The sequence below is a fragment of the Felis catus genome, chromosome B3 (genome assembly GCF_018350175.1).
Source record: "Felis catus isolate Fca126 chromosome B3, F.catus_Fca126_mat1.0, whole genome shotgun sequence".
NCBI classification, from domain to species: Eukaryota; Metazoa; Chordata; class Mammalia; order Carnivora; family Felidae; genus Felis; species Felis catus.
In genome coordinates, this window is record NC_058373.1 from 125,659,149 (window position 1) to 125,673,779 (window position 14,631).

At 38.5% G+C, this 14,631-nt stretch overlaps 1 protein-coding gene across 1 annotated transcript in view; it reads right to left on the reverse strand.

The window, feature by feature from the left end:
• Nucleotides 1–321: 321 nt before the first annotated feature.
• SEL1L (SEL1L adaptor subunit of ERAD E3 ubiquitin ligase) overlaps nt 322–14,631 on the reverse strand; it is a 53,199-nt gene continuing 38,889 nt past the window's right edge. The window contains exons 15-21 of the mRNA XM_003987895.6: nt 14,322–14,409; nt 13,848–13,996; nt 12,914–13,079; nt 12,274–12,348; nt 10,930–11,102; nt 6,645–6,773; nt 322–4,578 (exon numbers count right to left, since the gene is read on the reverse strand). Coding sequence (XP_003987944.1) covers nt 4,369–4,578; nt 6,645–6,773; nt 10,930–11,102; nt 12,274–12,348; nt 12,914–13,079; nt 13,848–13,996; nt 14,322–14,409 — 990 coding nt within the window. The 3' untranslated portion in view covers nt 322–4,368. The remainder of the gene's footprint in view (nt 4,579–6,644; nt 6,774–10,929; nt 11,103–12,273; nt 12,349–12,913; nt 13,080–13,847; nt 13,997–14,321; nt 14,410–14,631) is intronic.

Consider the following 14,631-nt stretch of genomic DNA (forward strand, 5'->3'; position numbering starts at 1 on the left):
TAATAATTTCATATAATGCCAGATGGTAACTAGACGTATGGTGGCGATTTTATAATGTAAAAAAAAAAAAAAAAAAAAAAAAAGTAACATTTCTTAACATATTCATATTGTCCCTAGGGCAAAATTCAACTTACAAAAATCTGAATTTAGGGAGTTAAAAGTAAATGAAAGATGGATTCAAACTACTCCAAATCAATGTTCCCAGAAGCTTCTAAAATTCCAGAAAGGGCCATTAAAAACTGAATCATTCAGGTTAAAAAAAACCCAAAAAACAAAGAGTCTGACTGGAAAGGTGGTCATGGCACATTACAGCATACAGGATAACCAGAGGTGGAGTCTTTATTTCACAAGTTTCAAGATACAGTACAAAACGAATCTGTACATCTCTCTATTAACAGGATTTGTTTACACAATTATATTACACTTCACCAGCCTTTATACCGTATTTAATTAAATACAAAATAAATTTACAAAAAAGTCTACCATGGTGTTCCTTCCAATGCCAGCTTATGGTCTTTTTTAAGCTTCTCCTAAGTATTGACAGTGGTTATACCTTGATCGAATCGACACTATGATTTTTTTTTTTTAAATCAAAGAGACTAGTGTCAGCCTGTTTGTCATTGCAAACAGGAAAAACAGTGCGTGTAAAGAGGACTGCCTGCACGTAGCCAAGACATCCTTCCCATGCACACAAAATCAGAGTTTTGCTGGTGCAAACAGTCATTTTAAAACACAAATAATTTTTACTTGGGGTATTTTAGGTTTTCTTGAACTACCTAGTGGCAGGAGAAATTTAGCTGCTCTTCAATGACTGCCACACATTTAAAAATCAGGTAGTGCCTCAGACAGTGTGGTGTTCAAAAATTTTCCATTTTCACTTATAGTGGAGGACAATGACTGAGGAAAAAGATTTTCATGAAAATCGTTTTCTTTTGCTTTATTTCTTGCATTCTCCTAGTCATAATGTGGTGCAACACGTATTAAACTCACTTCCAGAACAAATACTGGCTGTCCTCGGGGCAAAAGTAGCCCATTCTGCTCTTCTTGGCAGGTGAAGGGGCTGTTTATCTGACACTGTTTTGAAATGTGCATGTGAAATGTTAGTCCAAACCTCTGTGAGGGAAGTTTTTTTGCAGACGGGGCTAGACAGTAATACACATGCTACACACATGAAGAGCTGTGGTCTCCATTTACAGGCTTGCATGCATACTTCCAAAACACCGGTTTGAAGAACAAATATGAGCAGCAAAGAAAAGAGGGAAAAACGAAGGAAAAAAAAAAAAAAAACCCTATACAAAATACTTAAGTTTCCCGGAGGCAACAGCAGCTCCTTAAATAAAGCATCAGATCATGGTCAGATCATGGCAGAGTTTCTACAACTTTCCAATGGTACAGAGACAGAACAGCTTAGCAGTAAAACTTTCACAAATTAACCTTATATGCACAAGGGTAACAAATCCTCAAGAGTATCAAGATAAACGATTCCCAAGTTAATCTCATTTCAGTGCTAAATAATGAATTTTGAAAAAAAAAGGGGGGGGAGTTACTTTTTCTGTGACACTGAATATTAACCAAAAATAAGATAAGCCTTACTCAAAGAACAGAAACAAAAAAATTCAACCACAGAAAGAAACAAAACAACCCCAAACACCAATGCTACCTCTGTGACATAAAAAAGAAGAAGAATGGTCTCAAAACTCTGGAACAGTTGGCTAACCACAAAGCACACGCACAGGAGAATATAAGCTAAGTGGAGTACTACTGTCGTCACCTTTGATGGCAGGAAGACAGGCTATTAAAGGGGTCAGGAGACAGGCTACCATGGAGAAATGAAGCTGTGCTCAATCTGCTAACTCTAAGTTCTAACATTAAAACTCCTGAATTCTGGAGTTAGTTTAATGTCACTGACATTAACTAGCTTTAGTTACTGTCATTTTATTCAAATGGATGCCATTTGATTAGGTAAGTATTGAGCATTATTTTAGGAGAAACACCAAACCCAGTTCCTACTTGCCTAGGTATTATGTCCCGTGAACAGAAAAGAAAAAGGGAGCAGAGTATTTTGAGACAGTCGTAAGGACTGAAGTCACAAAGCCATCTAGGAACTAAGTTATTTTAAATAGACCGTTCAAATTTCCAGTAGCAAATGACTCAAGGGTTTGGCAGGACGGGGGGGAAAGGCCAAGAAAAGGGTTAGAATATTAGTAATAAAAAGGAAATGGCAAGTAGTTGTAAACTAACAGGAAGTTTGTTATTGCATGAAGAACAAGACTGCGCTTTCCCATCTGGCTTTATTTAGGTAGTGCACACTGTTTTATGAAATGTCTTCTCAGAGTGCTAATGGAGGGAAGTAAAGCTAGAGATAAAAATGCTGCTAAAGGAGAAATCAGGTGGGTGGTAGAGGAAACAAACGGTTGTTTACTCATCTTAGAGGGGTTTTTAAGCATTTAAATAAATTACAACAGTTCTTTCAAAAAGAAATGTGGCTGCTACCGTGAATTACAGTTTTGAAGGGTGAGAAGACGCAGTGGTGAAGACACCAACATATTGTACCAACTGCACTCAGATCTCTCTCTCTCTGTGTAAGAGATCAAAGAAGTCTTAATATTTAAGAGCTGCCCAAAGCAAGGGGATGTTTTTGAGGGTGGCATTTCCTACCTTTCAGATATGCATTTATACATATGGTTCCCTCTGTGGCCACCTCTTCAAATCTGGAAGCAATTACGTGGGTGTAAAATTTGCTTACCAGGTTTCTCAGAATACTCTAAACACACACGAAAAGCATACAACTTCACATTTAAAGCCTTCGTGTTCATTACAGACTACCTAAATCTAGTTCTAAATACAATCCCAACTTCAAAACCCAAAGTCTTACAACTCTACAGGTAATAAACTCTTCAAGTTTTCTGGCAGATGAGGGCCTACGGAAAGAGTATAAAGGTTAATATAAACAGACTGAGGTCAGTAGGCATAGAAAGCCTGCTCAGATACTAATGTAGTCTCAGACTAGACATAGGCTGGTGAATACCACCATCTGATAGTAAAAAGAAATACAAATTCGGTTTAAATTTCTTCATTTGTATGGTATGTGAAATCCTCGGTTTTCTTTGTTGTTGTGTTTCACGCTATTTAACCAGACTCTGAAGTATAATGGCCTTGATTTTCCTAACGTCAACAGTGGGAGGGTGGTGAATAGGACAGCTAACAAAGTGGTTGACTTTCTACTGTAATATAAAACTGCAGAAGTAAAAATCTACCTGAACAGTATAAACAGGCTTTGGCTTTCCTCAACCACTGAGTTTAATATATCTTAGATTCTCAGAGTTTTAGTTTTATAATGGTAGTCACTGTGTGCCACATCTTGGCAATAATATTTCAAATTTAAAGAATTCAGGAGGGTGCAAACTGTTCTTTTGCAATAAAAAAATGCAAAGTAAAATAAACCCTGGGAACAAATGCTTCATCTTTCGGGAAAGTGTGTCTATCATTTTGGTACCCCACCCAGAGTTCTTTAGTATTGTTCTAATTTCTCCCACTTAGTCCATCCTCTGGCTTCCGGATCAAGGCTCTGTATACTCAAAACAAACAAGCAAATTACATCGAGTAGGTGGGGCAAATTCACATGTTAGCTCAAGGAGTCAGTTCACAATGTTTCATCTATTTCATTCCAGAGAAGTGAAGTTCACGTAAAACTCTTTAACAGGACTTTCAGTCTTTGAAGGACACAAGTACGGTATCAAGTGTGACAATCACCAGTAAGAAGAAACCTCCCAGCCTTCCCTTTTAAAATAATATGTTGAATACGTATACTTGCACATGGATTGGTAAAAGTTTCTCAGTTATTGCAGTTCTGAAACACTTTGAAGACTTTTTTTTTTTTTTTTTTACTTAAAAGGCAAGTTCTATTTTCAGACTTTCAAACATGTTAAGGTTAAACTTGCAACTAACTGGTTTTTCCTTTTTACAGTGATCAGTTTTTAGTGTTGATGCACAAGACCTTAAAGGTGGTTGATAGAAGAACTTATGCACATTGAGAGAATGACCAAAAGGACCCAAGAAAGACAGCTGGGTACAGCAGACATTGCGTCTCACATGTTTCCAGGAAAAAAAAATGGGGGGGTGGGAGGGGGAAAGCCACTGAGAGTTGTTACTCCATACGGCACTGAAACAAACATTCAACTCAGTTTAGGTAAGAGTTACTTATCCCTGAAAATAAAGGCATCAGATTCTAAGCAGCTTTAGGAATTCAATGTTTCCTTGTGCCTCTTCCAGGAGGTGACCACTGATCCGAAGTCCTAAATCAAATGCAAGTGTTCTCAGCAAACAATTTCCTTGGTTGTCACTGATCAAGGCTGGACACAGTGGCTGTTACTGTGGTGGCTGCTGCTCTGGTGGCCCCTCCTGCTGTGGTGGCACTGGCCGTGGCCCTGGGGGCCTGGGTAGAGGCATGTCCTGGTGCTGCCTCTGCCGGTAAGCTATAACTGTTCCCAACAGCAAAGCGATGATGGTCATGAGGTAAAGGTCCCACTCAGGCCCCAAAAGCTGGTCCATGTCAAGCTGGGTGAACAGATCTCGAATCTTAATGAGAATAATATAAAAATCATTACGATCACTAAAATGTCAGAGAAGGAAGCAGGAAAAAGTTGTATCACAAATCAGAGACGAATACAGAACTTATTAAAATAATTGGCTTTAGGAATGTTTTGCAATGGCTTAAATAAAAAGGCTTTAAGAATTCAAAAAATAATGTGTTTCAGGAACTGAGTTATTATTTCATGACAGTAGATGATACAGAATGTCTAGCCGGGTTCCTTTCCTTTCCATCAGTAATCGAATGCATGCATTTCCAACCACTTTTCACAGAAAAGATTTGCAAGGAATACTGGGGACAATGGAAGGCCACGGGGAGGCAATCAGTCTCTCAGCACTTGTCACCTATCTGTAGTGATGGCAGCCCTGTTCTCATGACAGCAGGGTTATTTCACTTCCTCCCTCATCTAGGTGGAGATGGCAGGAATTCAAGCGTTTAATAGCTGAATGACTAATGCTTTTCAACTAGGATTTCACTAAATATTTAACACTTTTGAACTTAAACTTTAAAGTTATGTTCTTAGTCCATAATACTTTGTTTAGGTGTCACTTAAGAGAAGTTACTCCTGAAATTTCCTGACTGCTACTTACCTACGAAGGAAGTAAACATGTGGTATAATCCTTTATATTTAACTAAAATTATATTTAAAAGGTCCCCATAATATAGATTTGTAGATGCAGGTGCTAAATTTTCCTCGAAAAAGATTCTAAGAAACTATTAACTGTGTTTCCTGGGGGTGGGACCTGTGATAGGGGATTTTTGTCTTTTCTGCACTGGCTTTCTCACCATCAATACTTGGTAACTCTTTTCTTTTGGTTGGAATATCTAGGTGGTAGGCTTATGGAGCATTTATTGTCTTCTTTATACTTCTGTATTAAAAAAACAACAAAGATAGGATACACTTAGTATGGTATAAGGCGTGACTAAATCCTAGTCTGTAACTAACAGTTCTTAGTCTTACAAACTGTGAGAGACAAGGGTCTGAAATAGCCCCGAGAGAAAAACAGCAGGCTGCCACACTGTTAGCTTTTCAGTGAAAGGAACAAAGACTGTTTCCACTTAGTGGAGGGTACGGCGCGTCTGGCTCAGGCCACCAAGCAGTTCTAAAGGTGCCATTACAAGTGTGTAAGCAACCAGGAGGACGGAGTCCAACACCTCCAGTCCTTCGGAGCCCTATGCGGGGAGGACCTCAGTACACGAGACAGGGCTGCGAAAAGGAACATCACTCTTTCCACCTGTATCACACAGGAGGAAAAGCCCTTTCTGGAATCTAATGTGAAACGGTGTATCAACCTGTTCTGAAAGATGTTAATGAAAGACTGAAACATCATCCTGTTCTGGTCTGGAGTAAATTCAAGTTTTGTAGCCCTTGTTTCTGCACACATTTCAGGACTTTCGGAGTTAAATCCTGTTCCAGTTAATCCATTATAAGGAAGTACAGTTAACAAAATGTAAAACTGGAGAACCCAAGAGCACCTACACAGAAATACTGGTAAATAAGGTCAGCAGTTTTGAAAGGAATGGGGAACCCACCTCTCGTCTAGGTTCCACCATGAGCTTATTTAAAGTAGTTCAAGGTATTTTTAGAGAACAAAGTTCGAGACGTGTTTTTAACATGTTTCTTGCTAATAGCACAATCTGAAGTACAACAGCCTGGGCAAGTTCTCAGGTTCTCCTTCTCCCTTTTGAAGGGTCTGGTCTGAGTCACTGCCAGGCAGTCACCTGATTTAATGTTTACTGAATTTAGTTAACCACTCCTTCAAATCGCCAAGGGTTGGTCTCGGTTTTCTCTGAGCCAGAAAACACCTGCATCAGTGGAAACTGCTTTAGCACCTGGAGCTACTGTCAAATGGTTCCTGAAAACATGCTGCTCTGTGGCTATGTTCACCCCACAGCTGATGCGATCTCCTGGTCCTTCATCTGGGGCAGAAGGGAAAGCACCAGACCCCTGAAGGACACTCCTCCCTTCTCCCTGAACTTTTCCAATAAAAACTTCTGGACCGAGTAGCTTATATCACTTCTATTTTAATTAAAAGAGGCACGGAACACTTACGTTTGTCTCCCGGATGTACTGCAAGAAATACACCACAGCCAGTTTGCATAGTGCTAGGAAGACTGGTACCTGTGCGTCTGGGCTGGCTTCGGCCGCCATGTCATAAAAACGTTTTGCAAGGTGAATATCCTATAATACAGGAAATAAACCAAAATTCATCTCTTGGTACAATAAGTCAAATAATATTATTTAGTTTATATAGTCCTATTATATCAGTTTGTGCATTCAGAGCATTGACTTTACCTTTCAAGTTTTCATTTTAAAATTTCCCTTATCCTAAAAGGATAAATCCCACCTTTAATTGGGTAATATTTCTTTAATCATCTAATGGCTTAATTTTGAAAAATCTAACTGAACAATGTTAAGGTTTAACTCCTGCTCCTCCTGTCTGACATCCTACTTGCTGTGTATGCATAACACTGTCATTCTGAAGACTCCCGGGGGCAACCTGGAAGTCTCAAGTTCTGGGTCAAGTTAAGTAAGTTTCTTAAAACTTCAGTCAGTGTAAGCAATTCAGGTTTCAGTTTGGAGCAGTGATCCTCAAACTGGTAATATGCTCAAGATGTTTCAAATGGTACTTGCATGGATAGTGTTAAGGGACCTGCATGCTGGGTTTCCTGCCTTAGACATATTTCCGTAAGGGGTGAGACGAGTCATTATGAATCCGGGCCCAGACCGAGTGCTCTGCATTCAGATAAATGTTGAATGGCATGGGGAGACACAGTGAAATTTTCATTTAACAACGTCCCTTTCTCCATGCCCTGACTACTGTCAAAGGATACCAAACTCCAAGGCAAGAATTCCATGAGACATGGGAAAGAAAGGCTAAACATTAAAAAGGACCTTCCCACATAGTTCAATGTAAGCAGTTACTGTCAGCTCTTCCCTATACTGTCCCTAGGGGGTGTCGTTAGTGAAGAAGGGTACCTTCCAACCAACAACAGTACTGGTAGAGTCAGTGTCTTTGGTTCAAAAAAAAAAAAAAAGGTAACAAGTTTTTTTCTGGACTGCCACATTCTTCAAGATCATGGATCAAACTTTATGTGACAACATAGACTTTTGTGTGGATGATTCAAAGGGGTAACTAAATTTTATCAATCACATCCTGAATTATTTACTCTGTGTAACACCAATCCTCATTTAATCCTTAATATTTTTCTAGCTGTACTACATGCTGGATTGATAGTTTTTAGTAGTATGTAAGTTTCCTTCTTTTAAAATTGGGAAAAAGTAAGAATAGATGATCATGGATAATCATGGAATGAAACTAATGGAATCATTTTTTTTTTACACATGGTTAATTATTCCTAAAAGCTGCATCCCTGAGTTCTGTCCTCCCCATTCTTATCAAGGGAATACTATGCTCTTTATCATCGTCTTTATTGACAAGAATTTATATAAGCAACATATAACATTATATTGCAAATTACGAGAATGCACACTAATTAATTTTCTTGGTTTCTAATCTATTATAAAAGCAGACTGTCAGAGTTCTATCACTTTAATTTTGATTGCTTTCAGTAAATTATTATAAAGTGTATCCCAAAACAACCACAACTATGTGTAATCTTTATTAGTCATCAAACACACATTAATTTTATTTGAATTAAAAAAAATGAAGTCAGTCTTGCTGATGGAGGCAAAGTCTGACCTAGCTGAGTGGTCTGCCAATTAAGAGAGGCTCTGGTATCTTAGTCAACATGGCAGAGATCTTCCACAAACTGAATGTACTCCATCTGCAGTTCCATAGTCTTGATAAAACTATATTCAAGTATCTAATAGTAACATAAATGTAAAATATGAAAATTTACATATTGGGATTAAAATACATATTCAAATGTGGTAAAATAAAAGGCACTTTGACAAAAAATGGTGCATTAGCAAAATGAAAATGAGTAACTTGCCCTTAAGCACATTAGGTCAACAAAGTGTCTCTAAGTGATGAAGAGGAATATAATTAGTTATCTGATAAACCTAGGTAAAGCCTTTCAGCATTCTCCACAGAAACTAGAAAATGAATGACTCCAGTGACAAGGGAATAAATAAATGTATCCTTTCCAAGTCTCCAGTTTCCAACAAGATTGAAGGGGGACCTAACCAAAGTGTCAGTGACAGATCACTCTGATTTTTGGCATATGTTATAGACTAAATGTGTCCCATCCTCCTGCTAAATTTCTATGTGGAAACTCTATTCTCCCTCATGTGATGGTTGGGATTAGGAAGTGAGGTCTTTGAGAGGTTATTAGGATTAGATGAGGTTAAAGGGGTAGAGCTTTCATGAATGAGATGAGCATCCTTAAAGAATCCCTAAGTACTTGCTGCTTCTCTCCTGCTCGTTGCTCAGATGAGGACAAAAGCCAGAGGACAGTGTCTCTGACCAGGAAACAGGGCCTCCTCGCCAGACACCAAACCTGCTGCCACCCTGAACTTCAACTTCTCAGCCTCCAGAAGTGTGAGAAATTCTATTATTTAAGCCACCCTATGGTATTCTGTGTAGCAGCCTGAAGGAAAACAGCAAGCAACTCGAAAGCAGTTTAAAGAACTAAGTGACCTTGCTATAACAAAATTCTCCCCAATTCCCATATACTTGTTTATGTGAACAAGGTTCCAGCCATACATTTATAAAATAAGGGGTGCCTGGATGGCTCAGTTGATTAAGTGTCCAACTCTTGAGATCGAGCCCTGTGTTGAGCTTTGTGCTGATGGCATGGAGCCTGCTTGGGGTTCTCTCTCTCTGCCCCTACCCCATTCACACTCTCTCACACTCTCAAAATAAACTTAAAAAAAAAAAAAAAAGGAAATTAATGCTAAATTTACTCAATGATACTTAAACTAATTTTTAAAAGATGCTCCATTCAACTCATTAAAAAATGCATTTTTAATAATTATCACAGAAAGTAAAATTTTAGTGAAATTCATAGTATTATGTTGATTTGTTCAATATTGTATTGATAATTAACCAACTATGGCTAGTATCTTATGAATTTTTCTTAACACTTAGAGCCTATAATCATAGGAAATAAAATTCAAAATTTGAATTTACATACTTTGTTTCAGGTAAGTATGATTGATCAGTAAAATATCTAAGCATTAAAAACATTACATTTACATGTAAATCTATGAAAACAATGACTTGAAAATATGAATTCAGGAAGAAAAGGAAAAGACACAATTTTCATTTCATAAATTTGCTGTGTTTTTTAAAAAAATTAATGATGAGGGTATCAACATTTTGGTATTCGGAGTAACTTAGTCATTTTATTTAAAAAAAAAAAGGGTTGATGCTTAAAATAGGTAGAACTCAGACCTGAAGCTTATGATGAAAAATTTTAAATGTCAAATTAAATACGTGCAGGAGAGGGGTGCCTGGGTGGCTCAGTCGGTTGAGTGTCCTACTCTTGATTTTGGTTCAGATCATGATCCCAGGGTCATGGGATCGAGCCCTGTGTTGGTCTCCACACTCAGTGTGGAGCCTGCTTGGGATTCTCTCTCTCTCCCTCTGCCCCTCTACCCCTGTTTGAGCTCACCCTAATTTAAAAACAAAAAAATAGGGGCGCCTGGGTGGCGCAGTCGGTTAAGCGTCCAACTTCAGCCAGGTCACGATCTCGCGGTCCGGGAGTTCGAGCCCCGCGTCAGGCTCTGGGCTGATGGCTCAGAGCCTGGAGCCTGTTTCCGATTCTGTGTCTCCCTCTCTCTCTGACCCTCCCCCGTTCATGCTCGGTCTCTCTCTGTCCCAAAAATAAAAGTAAACGTTGAAAAAAAAAATTTAAAAACAAAAAAATAAATAAAATAAATAAAAATGTGCAGGACAAAACACAGTTGTTCAAAATTCTCTTAAGGGCATATAGGCAAAAAGTTAAGACCATGGCTCTAAAGAATGTTAGACTCCATTAGGAAGGTATAAGAGTCAGAAATACGTTTGACAGTAGCAAACATCTTACTTCATTTCAAAATACTTTACAAAGAACAGAATTTGGCTGAAGATGGACAGATAGTTTCTCAAACAAGGAGTTGCTGATCGAAGCAGCACCATATTTCCATTTCCACGACTCTGCTTTTGGCTTATCGTACATAAAGCAGTGTGCATGTGACAGCAACATGCGTATGTCTGACAACGGGAGAGGTGCAAGGGCGGGCTTCTGAAATATTACAAAACTGCCTCATAACTTAGTACCTAAAATCGGAGCACATTCCGAAAGAAAGCCTATTTTCTAGAAATAAATGCAGACGTTTCCCCCAAATCACAATTACATCATTCTAACATTTGTTTTGAAGCCAGCCTCACCTGTTTAATGCCCAGTCCTTTCTCGTGCATATACCCCAGATTAAACATGGCTTGTGCGCTGTGTTGCTGCTCGGATGCCAGACGATAATGAATGAACGCAGTCTCGTAGTCTACGTCAGTGCCAAATCCATAGAAATGATAGTCTCCAAGCTTAATTCTAGCCACTGTATAGCCTTAAACAAAAATTAAATGCAAAACTGCCAGTAAATAAAGTGCGTTTAAAACAGACCAAATTGTTGTTTCTCCTCCTGTTAACATGCTTACATAAAACACAATTTTAATTGGTAGTATGTAAACTTTATAACAAATCCTTCAGCCAAGCTATAAATTCAATAAAGATTGAAACTAGAGGTATTGCTCTTCTGAAGCAGGTTCCGCAACAGGGAGAGGTATAACAAGGTGGGTGGTACTCCCCATGTCACAACAGTACTCTTCAAATGAGCATGTTCTAGTCTATCATGCCATTTTATACTTTCTTTTCCTTTTTTTTTTTTTTTTTAATTTAAATTCTAGTTAGTTAACATACAGTACAATGTTGGTTTCAGGAGTAGAATTCAGTGATTCATCATATACAACACCCAGTGCTCATCATAACAAGTGCCCTCCTTAATGCCCATCACCCATCTAGCCCATCTCCCACCTACCTGCCTCCATCAACCCTCAGTTTGTTCTCTATCGCCAAGAGTCTCTTGTGGCTTGTTTCCTTCTCTTCTCTTTGTCCCCCTCTTCCCATAAATTCATCTGTTTTATTTCTTAAATTCCACATACGAGTGAAATCATACGGTGTTTATCTTTCTCTGGTTGGCTTATTTTGCTTAGCTTAATACATTCTAGCTCCATCTATGTCACTGCAAATGGCCAGATTTCATTCTTTTTGATGGCTGAGTAATATTCTGCCATTTACATTTTAAAGTAGTTCAACTGGACCATTGTTTAGGTTTGAAGAAGGGATAGCCAGGCACTGTTGAGAGGAGTATGTGTGAGAATAAAATAGTCAAACAAAAAAAGATGGGGAAAGGTTAAAATCTTTTTGGGTTTTAGACTAATATTTTATTATATATTCCATGTGATTCTCATTTTATGCAATATAACCGGCTTCAAACAAAAAATCAAAGAGTAAACCATAACGTGATATAAATGACCAATCACAATTCAATAATTTAGAAACCCTGTAACTAGAACTTCCGTTTTAAGAATAGATAAATCACGATGCAACTTAAGCAACAGTTAGTATGTTGATGAATAACATTATTTAGTTTTTACGGGAGATTCAAAAACAAAACAAAAACAGTACAGAAAGATCCCTGGGTGAAACTCTTGCCCTAGAATGAGTGGGCTACTCACCTTGGGAGGCAGCCCTGTTCCAGTGCAGCAAAGCTCTGGGGTAAGTTTCATTCTCACCTACAATGGTTGCTTCTCCTACAGGGAAGATGAAATAAATACAACTTAGGCATTTAAGGAAAAGAACTAGACTTTTAGGCTTCATTTACAAGCTAGGGTGGATATGTGGAGCATAACTGGGATATAACAAGTATTAAATGACCAAAGTATTGTATTGAAATTAAACAAGTATTAGAAGGAAATACCGAGTTCAAAAGAATCACTATAAGCAGGACAACACTACTTTCTGCAACGTGTTTTATCCACAGAACTAATCGGACAGTAACCATGGAGCCACTTCTAGGGATCTACAGACCACTGGAAAAATGAGGTTCTTCTATCTGCTGTATTTTGAAAAATGTGTTTACTGAAAGCAGTTAATTTTGTGAAGAATGGCAAATTGATTTCTACATCAACGCTAATTGCAAAACTAACTTTGATGGCTTAGGGGAGCTGAGGTAAAGTACTCCAGCACGTGCGTTGTTAAGGTCTACTTACAACAATAAAGAAGTTTCTTTGTGGCTTTTCTCTTTAAAACAAAAACGAGCTACCTGATGTGAGCCTTCACAGTCTAAACCCAAGGCAGAATGAAAGTGAACCTTACTCTGATCGAGAATGAAGGCTGCGTTGCTCTGTGCCACTTCATAGCCTTGTTCGGCCAGCAGGAGGTACTGGATCACCGCGGCGTTGTAGTCGCCATCTTTATAGCTGTTATAGGCAGTCATTAGCCTCTCTGACCACCGGCCTCGTTCACACACATTCTTAAACAACTGTGAGAACAGGAAAAAAAAAAAAAAAAAAACAGTAACAAAAAAAGGAGCATATGCCAGAATATCATTTTTGCACTTTGGCTACAAGTGATTATTAAGCTACCTCTTTGAATCTCTGGCAACTTTATTAAATATATATAAAAGTCTGGGATATTTACTTGAAGCTTTCAGTTAGTCTTTAGAGCAGGTTTATAAAAATAATAGTAAACAATTATATACCATTACCCCCACCAGGCACTGTTCTTGTGCTTTATGTACAGTACGTACAGAAACTCCCTTACAGCTCCCACGAGGTTCATGGGGGACACTCTATGAAATAAGTCTTATTAATAGGCCCATTTTACAACCGAGGGAACTGAAACACAGAGAGGTTTAGAAACTGTGCTAAGCATTTAGCAAATGCCACTCTGCAGTGCCAGTTATGAGAGAGCTAAAGAGGAAAAGTTCCATTTAGAAGACATCAGCATTGCCTTTTGCAACATTCATTCGACACAGACCTCGTGGTGCTCAGATACTGTCTAGGAGGTGCTAGAGAGACTGCAGACAACACCCACTGTCCTTACAAACGTACAAATGAAACAAATGAAACAAATAAGCATGAGGGTGACACACAGGCCCTCAGTGTCTTCCCTCAGTGTATCCAAGCTATTAGGTCGAATCTCTTTCTACTGTAGAAGAAATCATGCAAAGAAAACGAGAATTAAAACGACAGACTTTCCTCCTGGGAAAATGAAGTTCCTGTGTACGAGCTGGTAGAACAGCCCTTACCTCCACTGCCGTGTGACACGATCGCATCACACCTGTGCCGCTGGCATGCATCTGTGCTAGGTTATAGAAAGCCAAGATGTGGCCTCCCTGAGAAGCTAAGTTAAAATACTTCAAGGCCTGTTTATAATCCCTCTTGACGCCAATGCCATCTGTAAGGAAAATCACATGAAAGGTCAGAAATAGTTTTAAATAAGATTTAACTGAAGCATGAGAGCAGCCTTATATAATGAGTAAAATCAAATGAAACTCAGAATTCTTACTCAGGAAAGATGGGAACCTTAACAATACAGATTTGTATATTAATACAGATGAACCTAATTTACCATGAAAAACAAGATGCACAAATTACTGAAATGGGAGAACATTAATCAGCCCGAATGCGACAGCTCTCGTTTCCACATCAAAGTGGTATCTGATGGAAAACAGGCAATTTCGATGTTGGTGGATGAAGCATTTAATTCCAGTATTACTTACTGTAGTACATAGAGCCAAGCTGCAGCTGCCCGTCCACCCAGCCTTGTTCAGCAGCTTTCTGGAAATACTTTAGTGCCAGATCATAATTCTGTAGGAAAAGAGGTCACATGATCACATGATAAGAAAGCTCAAAAGGCTGATATACTTAGAAGTTAGGAGATTCATTTATTAAAAAGAGTCAACAAAACACATACAGGATATTCTCAAAGAGCCATTAAAAAGACTACCTTCTAAGTTTTCATAACATACAGAGGGTAGTCTACTTTAAGTCACAGAGGGACTTAAATATTTAAGACTAAAGAAAAGCAAG